This window comes from Salarias fasciatus, chromosome 3, assembly GCF_902148845.1.
Source record: "Salarias fasciatus chromosome 3, fSalaFa1.1, whole genome shotgun sequence".
NCBI lineage: Eukaryota > Metazoa > Chordata > Actinopteri > Blenniiformes > Blenniidae > Salarias > Salarias fasciatus.
The window spans coordinates 25,275,889-25,292,803 of record NC_043747.1 but is presented as its reverse complement, the minus strand read 5'-3'; the positions used below and the strand labels follow the sequence as shown (position 1 = coordinate 25,292,803).

The following is a 16,915-nucleotide window of genomic DNA, read 5'->3' as shown; positions in this document are numbered from 1 at the left end:
TCCTGCTTTTTAATCCAAATAAAACTTTCAGTCTTAATTCCACATTCAGCTTTTATTGTCTTTGCCTCACATTGAACAGCTCAAACTTTTTGAGATATTCCGATTCAAACAGATTAAGCAAACATTACCCACACACAATGAAAACAATTAAATGATGATTCACATACAATGTAAGTAGAGTGTTCTAAAACTAAATCAGAAAATAGTGAAAATACTGGTTACAACTTCTCATATTTCTAATCAGTTGTTCTTTAGTATATAGAGATGCCAAAAAGAAAGTTAATTCCTCAAGAGGTCCCCAGTCATCCATTGAATTTAAATATGATACATATTAAGTAGATTATCAGATTCTCAATTACACAACTCTGAATCGGTGTCAAGCATGGGATGCTCCAACATGTGTTATAAGACCCCTGATTATCTCTTTGTGACCCCAGAATCTCATTGACAGAAGTTTTAATGCTCCTCTTTGTTGCCTCTGCAGGTCGGACCTCCCATGATTTCTTATGTTTCCCTCTGTAGTCTGAACTACATGAGAAAATGACACGGGCAGGATTTCAATCAGGATTAGAAGTTCTCTGAACTGGGTTCATTAAACTCAGCAGAGACTCCAGAAGAGCCGAGGAGCCACAGTCCAGCGTGTAGCGGCTGGGTGAAGGTGGTCTGGACTCTGTGGAGGAGAGTCATGGTTTCAGACACGCTGTAGAAGGACAGAATACCTGCCTTGTGATCCAGGTACACTCCCACTCTGGAGGACTGAGGACCTGAGACGGGTCTGCACTGCTTGTTGTACCAAAACATGTAAGAGTTGTTGTCACATTTCAAAGCCCAGGATTTGTCATTAAACCCCAAAATGCATTCGTTTTCACTCCCTGCTCTGCTGATGTTCTTGTATGTGACTGCAATGAAAACTCCTCCCCCTCTCCGCTCCACCTCCCAGTAACTGCGTCCAGTCAGACTCTGTCTGCCCAGGACCTGGTACCAGTAGGTGAACCTGTCGGGATGAGGAATGAAAGCGTCGTCCTGACGCTTGATGGCCACCTTCCTGTTCTCCTTGGAGAGTAACAGACGTCTGTGTGCCGAGTTTGGATCCAGAGTGATCTGCTGTGAATATTTTAAGAATTCTGCTCTGGTCTGTGGCTCTGAAGGCTTCTCTCCGGTGCCTCTTGGTGGAAACCGGTTGTGGTCCTTCTTGTCTTCCAGCTGCTCCAGCTGGACGTCTTTCCTCTTCAGCTCGGTGATCTCCAGCTGCAGTTTCTGCATCTGCTGCTGAAGCAGCTTCACATCGTTCTCCCGCTGCTGGATACTCTGCTGGATGTTTAGTCGATTCGCCTTCAGCTTCTTCTGCTTCTGGCTCCTTTCCGCTGCAGCTGGGACTGTTTCACGGCCTCGGCTTTGGTCCATCATGCAGGTGATCTGGTGAGCTGCTACTGTCAGCTTCAGAGCACAGCTTCAATAATCTGTTTGAAACAAAGAAGACCTTACTGTTACTTTTCATAATGTTGACTGAGGAAACATTGAATCATCAGTTATGTGGTGTGATGATCAGTCGCCCCCTAGTGGCTGTGTGCTCTCTGAATCATGAGTCCTATCAGACAACCCTAACCCTAAGAAACTGATCTTAAAGATAGAAAAAATATAAAACCTAACATAATGTCAACTGTGTTCAAGAAAAACACCACACCACAAACAGCTTATTTGCTTTTTCTTCTTTTCCTGCACATTTGATCCTCAATTCAGAGGCTGAAAAAACATTTAAGCAACAAGAAATTCAAACCTTCACATTTTACTTTATGCAGATGATTCAACTGTCTATTTTCACAAAACTAAAAAATCACCAACTACAATCTCAACATAAAGCCAATTTCAGTTAAACTTTCTGGTGAATAATACAGTGAAAGGTTAAAGAAAGTCCGATAGCTGTAGCATTCTGATTGTTTGTACAAACTCACTCAGCATAACTTTAAGGGTAATGCTGGTTGGCTATCTTTCATGGCAGCATCACCAAAATCTCAACTCAGATCTACACTGATGAAATTTGCATAAAAAAGATTAAATTTTCTTTGCAATTTTTACAACCTGCTTGAGAGTTTGATCAGATTGGAGCCTCTTGGGCCAGTTTTGGCCCACGGGCCTCATGTTTTGACAATTTGAAGCATCTGAAAAATGTGTCATTTCTGTTATACAAGTTCAAACAACCTGTTTCAAAATTTAATAATATTGAATAAATAAGGCTTTTAATTTGATCATCATTATCAGTTATACTAACATTGTTATTGTCCAAGCTACAAGTCAGTATTTTTATTGGCTCTGAGCTCAAACATGTGGACCTTGATCCAGCTGCAGTCTGGAACTTTGACAGAAGGAGAAGCAGTTAATCCAGAAATAGATTTAATTATTCCTGGAAGCAGTGATGTTTCCTCATTTCTCCATAAAGACTTTTACAGTATCAGTTTAGAAAGGGGAGAAGCACCAGAGTTCGGTTGAGTTTGTGTGATTTACTGATTGAATTTCACACTTTTCGTACTAAAGTGAAACAACAGGGCACTGCTTTGACCATTCTTGTTAAGGTGTCGGTCAGTTAAAGGGAAAGTCTATTGATGGTAATTTGATGCAATTTTAGTGATGCTGAGTCACAATGACATTCTGCGCACAATCAAAGACAAAAGCTGTGGAACTTCCTCATGCCAAACCATGACAGGGAGCGGCCTCAACGCGCACAATTACCTGCTGACCGTGAAATGTTGAAATTAGGAACTTCTTCCACATGAAAACTAAAAAAATCACACAAAAACAAAGAGTTCCAGTCATTTTTAATCTGAGCCTAGTCGAGTTTGAGTTCCACAAGGCTCGATCCGGGGCCCATGACTGTTCAGTATTTGACTCATAGAGAAAATATTGTTTTAGGTGTGTTTGCCTTTTCGGTGCAAACAGCTTGCCAAAATTTCCTGAAACAAAAATGAAAAGAATGATGAGTTTTCACTCAAAGCCAAAAATGCAGAAGCTGCTTTTGGAGAACCAAATCATTATTTCCCAGATCAAATTGGATGTAAACATCTGTATCATCAGCATAGAAGCTAATAAAAGCATAAAGACATGAAATGATAGTGAGTCCAGGATGGAACCTTGAGGAACTCCACATGTAGGGTTCAGAACAGACATGGAATTAATGGCTGACACAAAGAATCTTTTATTTGGGTTTAAATCAGTTCATTGTTTTCCAGAGATGCTCAGCTAGTGTTTCATGTGATGAAGCAGAATATTATGAGCAACAGACTCAAATGCAGCAGAGTCAATCAAAGTCCATTTGAATTTATAAATTCCCTGCAGCATCATTCATTTGGAAATGTTTTTTAAAGAGCAGAGAGAGTGTACTTTTTAGGTTTTACAACAGTCATCTCTGCTCACATTGATGTGATTTTGACCCAAACTGTGCAAGATGTAAGAAAACAAACCTGACTGAAAGGAGTTTTCACACACCAGGAAGTTGTTGAGTCTTTACTGGAATTTTATTGAGACGTGGAAAGTCTGATGCAGTTATGTAACGACTGAGAATTGATTCCTTTTGAGAGGCGGTTATGTAACAGCAGTTTTCAACACTTGCTATTACATTCATGACAGATTTAATGAGTTCAAGTCAATATCAAAACAATTTAAAAAATGTTGCTCCAGTGAAATGGGACGAGTTACTGTAACAGGTAACGATAAAAGTCAAACCCACTAACCTGTGGGCCAAGACTGGATGAACTAATAAACTAGTGCTTTTTTAAATTTCACAGTATTTGCATAAGGAAGTATCATTAAAATTGGCTTCATGTTGAGCTTGTTGGAATTTTCTGCTGTAATTGATCAAAGATGTAGACATTGCATAAAGAAAAACCTGAAAATTAAATTTGAAGGTGATTATTACACTATTTTTGTGACTAAGACGAACTTGAGATGTCTGTTGGAGCAGCGAATCACCGTTACTAATGGAAGAGACTCTCAATCGTATGCTGTAAATGCAATTGGAAACGTAACTCTGTAACCAGAGCTGGCTATCTATTCAGATTTCCCAGATCAATTCCATTTGATTCATGATTCAATTTAACTTTCAATGATTTTTCAGTCACAGGACCAATTTTACTTTAATATGGAATAAATTCTCAGAGTAAACAGTAAAAATGAACTTGAGCTTTTTGCATTGATACAATTGAAAATATTTACTTTAAGAAATGAGCCCATTGCATTTACATTAATCATGTCTTTTCTATTGAATGTGACCAAAATGAAAATGCAGTGATTTAAAACAGGCAGGCAGAGTGAATCAGGTGCACATGGGAAAGTCTCAGGCAGCAAACTGAATGTCCTTCTTGAGTGGCCCTGATGTGTTTCATAACTCGTAGAACCTGCTCGTTTTGTTCCCTTCTTTTGAGGATCCCTAACATAATTAGGGCTGGCAATATGCTTCTTTCTCGATTCGACTTTTTTTTATCCATTTATTTATTCATTTATTTTTTTGGTGTCGGTTAAATTTAAATTGTGATTCTTTGATTTTAGTGCTTCTTGGTTTGGTTTGTTTTTTTTGTAGTTGTTGTAAACAACAACAAAAAAACCAACATTTTGAATTCTATTTTTGAACAAAAAAACTATTTTAAAATCACCAAACAAAAGATCCTGACACTGATGTGACTTGATTATTTTTCCCTACCCCTCATCATAATCAATAGTTTGTGAGAAGAAATCGATTTTTTTTTCCATGAAGAAGACAGAGTGTGTGCATCAGAGGCTCTCACCTGAGTGTTGATGCTGATCAGTGGGATGTGGCTGCCTCGATGCTCTTCATGTGTGAATGCTGTCCTGTCACTTCACCTGACCAGGTGTTTCAGCTTGGCCCTCCCACTGAACTCTCTTCAACTCAAACCTTCCCACAATCCTCCTGTGGCATTCATAACCAGTACAACAAGGACACTGAGGACTGACACGGTCACCATGATCCCAGAGATTCATTTTATTGTCTTTTTACATCACACACTCTTCATTGACAGGAATTTCAGTGGCAGTGACGCCACCAGCTGGATTTCTGCAGTTTGAGCAGATTGACTGTTTTAAGTTCATGAATTAGAAACAGTCTCAGCATCACACAGAAAGAGAAAAGATCACAGGATTTAAAAACATCATCATTATTGTCAAGTCACTTTTTTCAATGATCCAACTTCTTAAAAACGACCTGGGAAAACAGTCTTTAAAGTGATTAAACAGTTAAATTTCGTAGTGATGGCAAGATGAAGCCTCATGAACCACTGTTTTTGTTTTCTGAAGCCTCAAGATGGCACTCTTGGTTGAAAGATTGAGGCTGAAGTACTGGCAATGAAGTGTGCTTTCAAACATTTCTTGAACGGATAGCACCATCTAGTGGCTTCAGAAAATTAAGACAGTGGTTCATGAAGCTTCATCTCGCCATCACTACTGATTCGTGTCCACATTATACATTAACCTGGTTCATTGACGAGGAGGACGAGGAGCCCAGACATCCAGCAGCTTTAATGACTGAAGCATTAGCAGTAGCAGCTCCTCCTCAGCAGCTCTCAGTGAGATGTTTGTCCCTGTGTCTCTCAGGATGTCCTGTAGTTTCTCCCTGCTCTCTGACACAGCTGCTGCCACATCCTCAAAGTATCTGAGAGGAGCAGTCTGGATGCTGGAGGAGTGTGTGGGCTCACTGAGTGCTGACACTGAGGGGTAGCTGAGCAGAAACTGGGTGTGGTCCTCTGTGTGAGCCAGCTGCTCCAGCTGGACGTCTTTCCTCTTCAGCTCAGCGATCTCCTGCTCCAGCTTCTTCTGAAGTTCTTTGAGTTCACTCACTGCAGTTTGCTGCTGGGATCTCAGCTCCTGTTTCACCTCAAGGCTTCTTTTCTGGATGAGATGGATTATCTGGGTGAAGCTCTCCTCGCTGCCGTCGTGCTGTTGACAATTTTTTTCCTCTCAAAAGTGCCAGGTAACTCCAGGAAGTGACGTGGCGCCGGCGGCGGAGGAGGAGGAGGAGGAGGAGGAGGAATGGGACGAGGCGCTGTTCGACTTCCCCGGTCAGACGGCTGAGGACCTGTCCTTCCAGAAGGGGGCGCTGATCTGGGTGACGGAGCACATCGACGCCGAGTGGAGGAGGGGCAGAGTGGACGGGAAGGAGGGGCTTTACCCAGCGGCCTTCACCCAGCCCTCCCTGCGTCCACCGCCGGCTAGTGGAGGATCGGCCAGAGCAGTGTTCGACTTCACGGCTGAGAACCAAGACGAGCTGACTCTCAAGGTCTGTGATTGGCCGATTCTCTCTCTCTCTCTCTCTCTCTCTCTCTCTCTCTCTCTCTCTCTCTCTCTCTCTCTCTCTCTCTCTCTCTCCACAACCCTCTGAATTGCTGATCTCCTCTGGACTCATGCCGGAGCTTCGTTCTTACCCGCCTCGGTTCTGTTTCCCCCTGCAGGTCGGTGATATCGTGACGCAGGTGGAGTCGGTGGACGAGCAGTGGATCGTGGGAGTCCCGGCGACGCCTTCATCGGTCCAAACCACTCAGACCCTTTCCAATGACTGATAACTGGAGGAACCTGAAAGACACGACATGTGCTCGATTTCCCTTCATCTGCACTTTCCTCCTCTACTGAACTTTCTTTTTTAATTCCATTGAAATCTGTCTTTCGCAGATCGGTTTCAGCCCTGAACCAATGAAAACGGTCCAAACTAGCTCTGTATTCACGAGTCAGATCACTACGGCGGAGTTTTGTTGCTTGTTCTTTTAACCCTTCTGTTGTTTGTTTGTTTTTTTTTTTAAGGAATGAAACAACCTTCTTGTTAACCATCGGAGTGCAATTGAGTGAAGTGTTATTTGTCTTTATTATTTTACCAGAAAATCTGCTGACTTTGGTCTAAATTAAAGTTTGAATCGTTTTCATTTTCAGCTCGAAACAGAGGCGTCAAGACAGACAAATCAAACCAGTTCTGCCTTATTCTCAGTGGATTCAATGGTTTTTTTCCCCACAACTTTTCACAATGTTTCAAGATCTTTTTGAAGACTTTTAGGAATTCTCATGGCCCTAGTAGGCCGCTGTAGATTACTGAGTAAACGTGCCAGAGACCGCAAAGACTGAAAGGTGAGTTTAACTGATTAAGGGACTGTTGAGGCAAAGCTTCTGGAGCGAACATTTGAAGGTGGGACGAACCACAGCTGTGTGTTTTATTAGAGTGTGTGTGTGTTGAGCATTAAAATTGAATGTTTCGTCAAAGAAGGATTGAGTTTGTTCTGTCAGAATGCCACCAGAAACGCGGCATTGGGATTTTCTGAGGGATACTTTTGTCAGTACCAGCGATGCTTGAAATATTTCACTGTGCCTTCAGAGCAGCTTCCAACACGTGGTGTTCCTCTGAACGGTACGCTGGACTGAGCTGTCTGGGCATCACCGCTCAGTTGCTGTGCCTTACCCAACAACGAGTATGTGTTTGTCCTAGAACTTCTCTATACCGCAGTACCTGTTATCGCTCAATACCTCTGGATTGGATTACTCAACAATACCTTTACGTCTCCCCACTCTACCTTTTACGTTTCTCTGCTCTGCCTTGGTGTTTCCTCAGTCTATCTTTGCATTTCCTAACTCTACCTTTGCGTTTTCCCGCTCTACCTATGCACTTGCCCGCTCTACCTTCACGTTTCCCCGCTCTACCTTTGCTACCATTTGTTTTCCTGCTCTACCTTTACATCTCCCACTCTACTTTTGGGTTTCCCCGCTCTACCTTTACATCTCCCCGCTCTACCTTTGGGTTTCCCCGCTCTACCTTTGGGTTTCCCCGCTCTACCTTTACGTCTCCCGCTCTACCTTTTGGTTTCCCCGCTCTGCCTTTGGGTTTCCCCGCTCTAACTTTGGGTTTCCCCGCTCTACCTTGGCTACCATTTGTTTTCCTGCTCTACCTTTACATCTCCCACTCTGCCTTTGGGTTTCCCCGCTCTACCTTTACATCTCCCCGCTCTACCTTTGGGTTTCCCCGCTCTACCTTTGGGTTTCCCCGCTCTACCTTTACATCTCCCGCTCTACCTTTTGGTTTCCCCGCTCTACCTTTGGGTTTCCCCGCTCTACCTTTACATTTCCTCGCTCTACCTTTGCGTGTCCCCTTCTCTACCTTTGTTTCGTCTTATCTTTTTCCATTACCACTCTACATAGGCGGATCTCGGGGGTGGCTACTTGGGCTCAAGCCCCGGATGTAGGGATGTGCGATACCACTTTTTTTCAGACCGATACCAAGTACGAGTACTTCATCTTCAGTACTCACCGATACCGATACTTGCATACCGATACTTTATATACATAAATGTAAAATAATGCAATGAGATTATTTTTGAAAATGAATTTTATTTCCAATAAAAAGGCAGCCCAGCCACTACGTTTAAGTCCAAAATAATAGTCTGAAAAATAAAACAAGCAACTGAGTTTGCACTTATTTAAATGAAATTAAGTGCAAGATAAAACAATTTCTCTGAGTTTTACACTTTACATAAACTATGGTTTTTAAATGTACTAATTTTAATGATTTTTTTATGAACTAAAGTCAAAGATAGAACAACCCCCGAGTTTAAAGAGTTGCTCGTGTTATTTGTGCTGCTCTCGGATCTCTGCTCTCAGTTTCTCGGTCTTCTGCAGAGTTTGCCGTCGAGTTGCTGCCGGAGTTTTCTTTTTTCCAACACAACAGCGTCAGACTCTCGTCCACAAGCTTCGCCCTGAGGTGTTTAAACAAATTACTCGTGGTAAATGAACAACATCGCGCACCTCCTTTAGCAATTTTAGCATTGCAGAGTTGGCATTCTGCAAAGCTCGGCTCGTTTTCACTTGTATAAAAGAATTTCCACACCGGCGGAGTTTTGGTGAGACGAGCAGCCGTTCTGGATTCATTCCTGTTGTCTCTGCTCTGGATGAGACTCATGGAGAAGTCAGCCCACTGCAGTGTAGCCCTGCGCCTGTCAGCGCTCCAGAGAGGAGCTTCTTCCTCCTTCATGTTTGTCGGCAGCTTGCATCCCATTTGGTTGCACTACCGCCAACTGCTGGTGAGGAGGGCTTACTACGTGTGGGGTTTTCTTGCCGTGAGTATCGGCGGCTGGCATCGGTAGCCTTCGCGAGTACCCGATACCTTGAAATAAGGCCAGTATCGGCCCGATACCGATACCTGGTATCGGTACTCGCACATCCCTACCCGGATGTTTTGTCAAGAGCCCCGGATCGCGGATCCGAGCTGGTCTGAGTATAATGTGCAGTACTGGAATTCACCAGAGAGTGGCAGCATGCGCTGGAGAGCAGCCAGCAGTCTGCCGCCTGTCCAGAAGAAGAAGCGTTCACGTCTATGACGTTATTTGCTGCTCCTTGACTCTACTGCTGACCAGAGTCGACTCATAATGGATTTCTGAAGCTTTTTTAAAAAAGTGGACGTCGCCACCAGCAGCAGCAGCAGCAGCAGCAGCTGCAACACAGATTGATGTTCCCGGTTTGTGAAACTGACTGATTTTGCCAGCTGGCTATCAGTATTGTCCGTTAATACCAACAACAACACAACAACACAGCAACACAACCGCACTGAAAATGAAAGACAGCAAGATCAATGTTACATTCCAGGATAAGACTAAAAACCCTTGATGAAATATGAATGAAAAGTATTACTAGCAAAATGATTAAAGTATTCATTGTGCAGAAAAGTGCTCCCTGTCAGTGCTTTGCCATTATATAGGACGTTTTTGGATTATTATACTGTACTACGGCAGCTGTTTAAGCTTGTTCTAATTGTAGCTAATATGTACACTTTTGGGTGTTCAATCAACAGTTAATCATGATGTAGTTTTCAGCTAATCCAAGGGAGTTTAAAACAGTTCATTTATTTGAAGAAGAGGGAGAATTTTCTAATCTCATCAAGAAACATTTCAAACATTTAAACTCAATATATCAGTATGTTTCATAGGTTTTATCTCTAAATATTTTTATTTATTTTAGTTCATGTGTGAGTGAAGAGGAAAAGACAGGAGATGACCCACATTTAACATTCAAAAAAAGGCATGACAAGACATGAGAGCAGCTCTGAAATATTGTATTTAAAGAGTAACGGAGACAGAAGAGAGGAAGGAGTGAAAGAGTGAGGGGGAAAATGAACAGGAAATCATAAAAAATGTGCAGAGAAAGCAAGAGAGAAGAGACAGGAGGATGGAAGACAGGACTGAAGAACAGAGCAGTAAAGGACAGCAGAGGTGCCAGCCAGGATCACAGGGAGCCTGCAGGAAGGAAATAAGGTATTTTATTATTTCTTTAGTTTATGATCAGTCTGAATAACTTTTGTATTTTAGATTTTTTTTCTTTCAGTGGACATGAGGCATAAAACAATGACTTCAAGGCTGCTTGTGGTAAGACATTTGAATCATTAAAGGGTCTGATTTTTAAGTGTTCTCTGTGCCTTTCTCAGCTTTCAATTGGTGGTAAGTTGATGTAAAAAAAAAAAAAATCAATAAATAAAGATAGTTGAGTATGCGTGGCACAAAAAATGTCGGAAAAAATAGATCGGCATCTGCACCCTCAGGGCTAAGCCCCTGATCTCTGAGAATCCTAGATCCGCCCCTGCCACTCTACCTTTCAGTTAATGAGAAGTACACCTGAGAGACCTAAGAAACTTTTTAAACGCTCCGCTTTTGACATCCCCCTCATGAATACGGTGCCACAACTTTCAAAATAACTCAAAAGTAATCACTATGAAAATGTTGCTGTGACTTTTTTCACATCTCTGATAATGGAATTAGCAGCTGTTCATGAAATTAACTTACATTTTGAAGAAATTAAGCTTTTTTTTTTACCTAAGTTAGATTTTTTTTTTTATTGTCTTAACCACATCCGTTCCGGAGTGGTCACAGTAATTCCGGCAGTCCAGCCAAGAGACCCTCGCCATCTGTTCATTTCCTCAAATCTGTGATGTTAACTGAACTGTAGTTTGCTGTTCTTTAAGGTGATGAAATCTAGATGCAGTATTATAGCTCATCTATTCCAGGTCGTCTGCTTATTTCAACATTCTACTAAGACACATGAGGATGGAAATCTTGATCATAAGTGAAAAGTTATTTGAGTATCTGACAAACATCCATCAGCATTCAGTGGTCTTTTATTCCTACATTTTTTGCACTTTATAATGTGTCTTGTTGTGCTGTCATTTCAGGCGTCAGCAGGCGGCGCCACGACCGATTCAGACTGTGTAAAAAAAAAAAAAAAACACTTTGAACCCGTTCGGCTGGTATTTATTCACTTTCAAGTCAGTAGGGGAAATGTGTGTGAGTGTGACAGAAATCCTGGCATCACGCGTTGTTTATGTAACCAAACATTCCTGCTTTTTAATCCAAATAAAACTTTCAGTCTTAATTCCACATTCAGCTTTTATTGTCTTTGCCTCACATTGAACAGCTCAAACTTATTGAGATATTCCAGTTCAAACAGATTAAGCAAACATTACCCACACACAATGAAAACAATTAAATGATGATTCACATACAATGTAAGTAGAGTGTTCTAAAACTAAATAAATCAGAAAATAGTGAAAATACTGGTTGCAACTTCCCATATTTCTAATCAGTTGTTCTTTAGTATATAGAGATGCCAAAAAGAAAGTTAATTCCTCAAGAGGGTCCCAGTCATCCATTGAATTTAAATATGATACATATTAAACAGATTCTCAGATTCTCAATCACACAACTCTGAATCGGTGTCAAGCATGGGATGCTCCAACATGTGTTATAAGACCCCTGATTATCTCTTCGTGACCCCAGAATCTCATTGACAGAAGTTTTAATGCTCCTCTTTGTTGCCTCTGCAGGTCGGACCTCCCATGATTTCTTATGTTTCCCTCTGTAGTCTGAACTACATGAGAAAATGACACGGGCAGGATTTCAATCAGGATTAGAAGTTCTCTGAACTGGGTTCATTAAACTCAGCAGAGACTCCAGAAGAGCCGAGGAGCCACAGTCCAGCGTGTAGCGGCTGGGTGAAGGTGGTCTGGACTCTGTGGAGGAGAGTCATGGTTTCAGACACGCTGTAGAAGGACAGAATACCTGCCTTGTGATCCAGGTACACTCCCACTCTGGAGGACTGAGGACCTGAGACGGGTCTGCACTGCTTGTTGTACCAAAACATGTAAGAGTTGTTGTCACATTTCAAAGCCCAGGATTTGTCATTAAACCCCAAAATGCATTCGTTTTCACTCCCTGCTCTGCTGATGTTCTTGTATGTGACTGCAATGAAAACTCCTCCCCCTCTCCGCTCCACCTCCCAGTAACTGCGTCCAGTCAGACTCTGTCTGCCCAGGACCTGGTACCAGTAGGTGAACCTGTCGGGATGAGGAACGAAAGCGTCGTCCTGACGCTTGATGGCCACCTTCCTGTTCTCCTTGGAGAGTAACAGACGTCTGTGTGCCGAGTTTGGATCCAGAGTGATCTGCTGTGAATATTTTAAGAATTCTGCTCTGGTCTGTGGCTCTGAAGGCTTCTCTCCGGTGCCTCTTGGTGGAAACCGGTTGTGGTCCTTCTTGTCTTCCAGCTGCTCCAGCTGGACGTCTTTCCTCTTCAGCTCGGTGATCTCCAGCTGCAGTTTCTGCATCTGCTGCTGAAGCAGCTTCACATCGTTCTCCCGCTGCTGGATACTCTGCTGGATGTTTAGTCGATTCGCCTTCAGCTTCTTCTGCTTCTGGCTCCTTTCCGCTGCAGCTGGGACTGTTTCACGGCCTCGGCTTTGGTCCATCATGCAGGTGATCTGGTGAGCTGCTACTGTCGGCTTCAGAGCACAGCTTCAATATTCTGTTTGAAACAAAGAAGACCTTACTGTTACTTTTCATAATGTTGACTGAGAAAACATTGAATCATCAGTTATGTAGTGTGATGATCAGTCGCCCCCTAGTGGCTGTTTGCTCTCTGAATCATGAGTCCTATCAGACAACCCAAACCCTAAGAAACTGATCTTAAAGATAGAAAAAATATAAAACCTAACATAATGTCAACTGTGTTCAATAAAAACACCACACCACAAACAGCTGATTTGCTTTTCCTTCTTTTCCTGCACATTTGATCCTCAATTCAGAGGCTGAAAAAACATTTAAGCAACAAGAAATTCAAACCTTCACATTTTACTTTATGCAGATGATTCAACTGTCTATTTTCACAAAACTATAAAATTACCAGCTACAATCTCAAAATAAAGCCAATTTTAATTGAACTTTCTGATGAAAAATACTGTGAAAGGTTAAAGAAACTCCTGTAGCTGTAGCATTCTGAATGTTTATACAAACTCACTCAGCATAATTTTGGCTGGTTGGCTATCTTTGATGGTATCACGGATATCTCAGCTCAGATCAACACCGAAGAAATTTGCTAAAAAAGATCAAATTTTCTTTGCAATTTTTACAACCTGTTGAGGGTTTGATCAGATTGGAGCCTCTTGGGCCAGTTTTGGCCCACGGGCCTCATGTTTTGACAGTTTGAAGCATCTGAAAAATGTGTCATTTCTGTTATACAAGTTCAAACAACCTGTTTTAAATTCAATAATATTGAATAAATAAGGCTTTTAATTTGATAATCATTATCAGTTATACAAACATTGTTATTGTCCAAACAAGTCAGTGTTTTTATTGGCTCTGAGCTCAAACATGTGGACCTTGATCCAGCTGCAGTCTGGAACTTTGACAGAAGGAGAAGCAGTTAATCCAGAAATACATTTAATTGTTCCTGGAAGCAGTGATGTTTCCCCATTTCTCTCAGTATAAAGACTTGTACAGTATCAGTTTAGAAAAGGGAGAAGCACCAGAGTTCGTTTGATTTACTGCACTTCTATGATTGAATTTCACCCTTTTAGTACTAAAGTGAAACAACAGAGCACTGCTTTGACTATTCTTGTTAAGGTGTCGGTAAGTTAAAGGGGAAGTCTATTGATGGTAATTTGACACAATTTTAGTGATGCTGAGTCACAATGGCATTCTGCGCACAATCAAAGACGAAGGCTGTGGAACTTCCTCATGCCAAACCATGACAAGGAGCGGCCTCAACGCGCACAATCTGCCGCTGACTCTCAAATGTTGAAATTAGGAACTTCTTCCATATAAAAACTAAAAAAATCACACAAAAACCAAGAGTTCCAGTAATATTTAATTTGAGCCTAGTCGAGTTGGAGTTCCACAAGGCTCGATCCGTGGCCCATGACTGTTCAGTATTTGACTCATAAAGAAAATATTGTTTTAGGTGTGTTTGCCTTTTCTGTGCAAACAGCTTGCCAAAATTTCCTGAAACAAAAATGAAAAGAATGATGAGTTTTCACTCGAAACCAAAAATGCAGAAGCTGCTTTTGGAGAACCAAATCATTATTTCCCAGATAAAATTGGATGTAAACATCTGTATCATCAGCATAGAGGCTAATAAAAGCATAAAGACATGAAATGATAGTGAGTCCAGGATGGAACCTTGAGGAACTCCACATGTAGGGTTCAGAACAGACATGGAATTAATGGCTGACACAAAGAATCTTTTATTTGGGTTTAAATCAGTTCATTGTTTTCCAGAGATGCTCAGCTCGTGTGTCATGTGGTGAAGCAGAATATTATGAGCAACAGACTCAAATGCAGCAGAGTCAATCAAAGTCCATTTGAATTCATAAATTCCCTGTGTGGCATCATTCATTTGGAAATGTTTTTTTAAAGAGCAGAGAGAGTGTATTTTTTAGGTTTTACAACAGTCATCTCTGCTCACATTGATGTGATTTTGACCCAAACTGTGCAAGATGTAAGAAAACAAACCTGACTGAAAGGAGTTTTCACACTCCAGGAAGTTGTTGAAGAGTCTTTACTGGAATTTTATTGAGAAGTGGAACGTCTGATGCAGTTATGTAACGACTGATAATTGATTCCTTTTGAGAGGCGGTTATGTAACAGCAGTTTTCAACACATTCATGACAGATTTAATGAGTTCAAGTCAATATCAAAACAATTTAAAAAATGTTGCTCCAGTGAAATGGGACGAGTTACTGTAACACGTAACTATAAAAGTCAAACCCACTAACCTGTGGGCCAAGACTGGATGAACTAATAAACTAGCACTTTTTTTAAAATTTCAAAGTATTTGCATAAGGAAGTATCATTAAAATTGGCTTCATGTTGAGCTTGTTGGAATTTTCTGCTGTAATTGATCAAAGATGTAGACATTGCATAAAGAAAAACCTGAAAATTTAAATTTGAAGGTGATTATTACACTATTTTTGTGACTAAGACGAACTTGAGATGTATATTGGAGCAGCGTATCACCGTTAGTAATGGAAGAGACTCTCAATCGTATGCTGTAAATGCAATTGGAAACGTAACTCTGTAACCAGAGCTGGCTATCTATTCAGATTTCCCAGATCAATTCCATTTGATTCATGATTCAATTTAACTTTTAATGATTTTTCAGTCACAGGACCAATTTTACTTTAATATGGAATAAATTCTCAGAGTAAACAGTAAAAATGAACTTGATCTTTTTGCATTGATACAACTGAAAATATTTACTTTAAGAAATGAGCCCATTGCATTTACATTAATCATGTCTTTTCTATTGAATGTGACCAAAATGAAAATGCAGTGATTTAAAACAGGCAGGCAGAGTGAATCAGGTGCACATGGTGAAAGTCTCAGGCAGCAAACTGAATGTCCTTCTTGAGTGGCCCTGATGTGTTTCATAACTCGTAGAACCTGCTCGTTTTGTTCCCTTCTTTTGAGGATCCCTAACATAATTAGGGCTGGCGCAATATGCTTCTTTCTCGATTCGACTTTTTTTTATCCATTTATTTATTCATTTATTTATTTATTTATTTATTTTTTTTTTTGGTGTCGGTTAAATTTAAATTGTGATTCTTTGATTTTAGTGCTTCTTGGTTTGGTTTGTTTTTTTCTAGTTGTTGTTAACAACAACAAAAAAACAACATTTTGAATTCTATTTTTGAACAAAAGAAGTATTTTAAAATCGCCAAACAAAAGATCCTGACACTGATGTGACTTGATTATTTTTCCCTACCCCTCATCATAATCAATAGTTTGTGAGAAGAAATCGATTTTTTTTTTCCATGAAGAAGACAGAGTGTGTGCATCAGAGGCTCTCACCTGAGTGTTGATGCTGATCAGTGGGATGTGGCTGCCTCGATGCTCTTCATGTGTGAATGCTGTCCTGTCACTTCACCTGACCAGGTGTTTCAGCTTGGCCCTCCCACTGAACTCACTTCAACTCAAACCTTCCCACAATCCTCCTGTGGCATTCATAACCAGTACAACAAGGACACTGAGGACTGACACGGTCACCATGATCCCAGAGATTCATTTTATTGTCTTTTTACATAACACACTCTTCATTGACAGGAATTTCAGTGGCAGTGACGCCACCAGCTGGATTTCTGTAGTTTGAGCAGATTGACTGTTTTAAGTTCATGAATTAGAAACAGTCTCAGCATCACACAGAAAGAGAAAAGATCACAGGATTTAAAAACATCATCATTATTGTCAAGTCACTTTTTTCAATGATCCAAATTCTTAAAAACAACCTGGTAAAACAGTCTTTAAAGTGATTAAACAGTTAAATTTCCATAAAAATCAATGTTTACAAAGGTTTGATTCACTGATGATCTGCTGATTAGTAGTGATGGCAAGATGAAGCCTCATGAACCACTGTTTTTGTTTTCTGAAGCCTCGAGATGGCACTCTTGGATGAAAGATTGAGGCTGAAGTACTGGCAATGAAGTGTGCTTTCAAACATTTCTTGAACGGATAGCACCATCTAGTGGCTTCAGAAAATTAAGACAGTGGTTCATGAAGCTTCATCTCGCCATCACTACTGATTCGTGTCCACATTATACATTAACCTGGTTCATTGATGAGGAG

General features: G+C 41.0%; 2 protein-coding genes across 3 annotated transcripts; both read right to left on the bottom strand.

Moving 5' to 3' along the window:
* Window positions 1-40: 40 nt before the first annotated feature.
* On the bottom strand, window positions 41-4,827 carry LOC115381652 (tripartite motif-containing protein 16-like). 2 transcript variants are annotated; one of them, XM_030083167.1, is made up of 2 exons: window positions 4,776-4,827; window positions 41-1,460 (listed from the first exon to the last, which is right to left on the bottom strand). In XM_030083167.1, exon 2 carries the CDS (start codon window positions 1,405-1,407, stop codon window positions 568-570), a length of 840 nt encoding a protein of 279 aa, XP_029939027.1. In that variant the 5' UTR covers window positions 1,408-1,460; window positions 4,776-4,827; the 3' UTR covers window positions 41-567. The 2 variants fall into 2 exon arrangements, with proteins under 2 accessions (XP_029939027.1, XP_029939036.1); XM_030083176.1 differs by lacking the exon at window positions 4,776-4,827 and adding an exon at window positions 2,728-2,743.
* A 6,563-nt stretch (window positions 4,828-11,390) lies between these two features.
* Window positions 11,391-16,198, bottom strand: LOC115381630 (tripartite motif-containing protein 16-like). Its single transcript, XM_030083128.1, has 2 exons — window positions 16,145-16,198; window positions 11,391-12,821 (listed from the first exon to the last, which is right to left on the bottom strand). The coding sequence occupies exon 2, from the start codon at window positions 12,766-12,768 to the stop codon at window positions 11,929-11,931; it is 840 nt and encodes a 279-aa protein (XP_029938988.1). The 5' UTR covers window positions 12,769-12,821; window positions 16,145-16,198; the 3' UTR covers window positions 11,391-11,928.
* Between the last annotated feature and the right edge of the window lie 717 nt (window positions 16,199-16,915).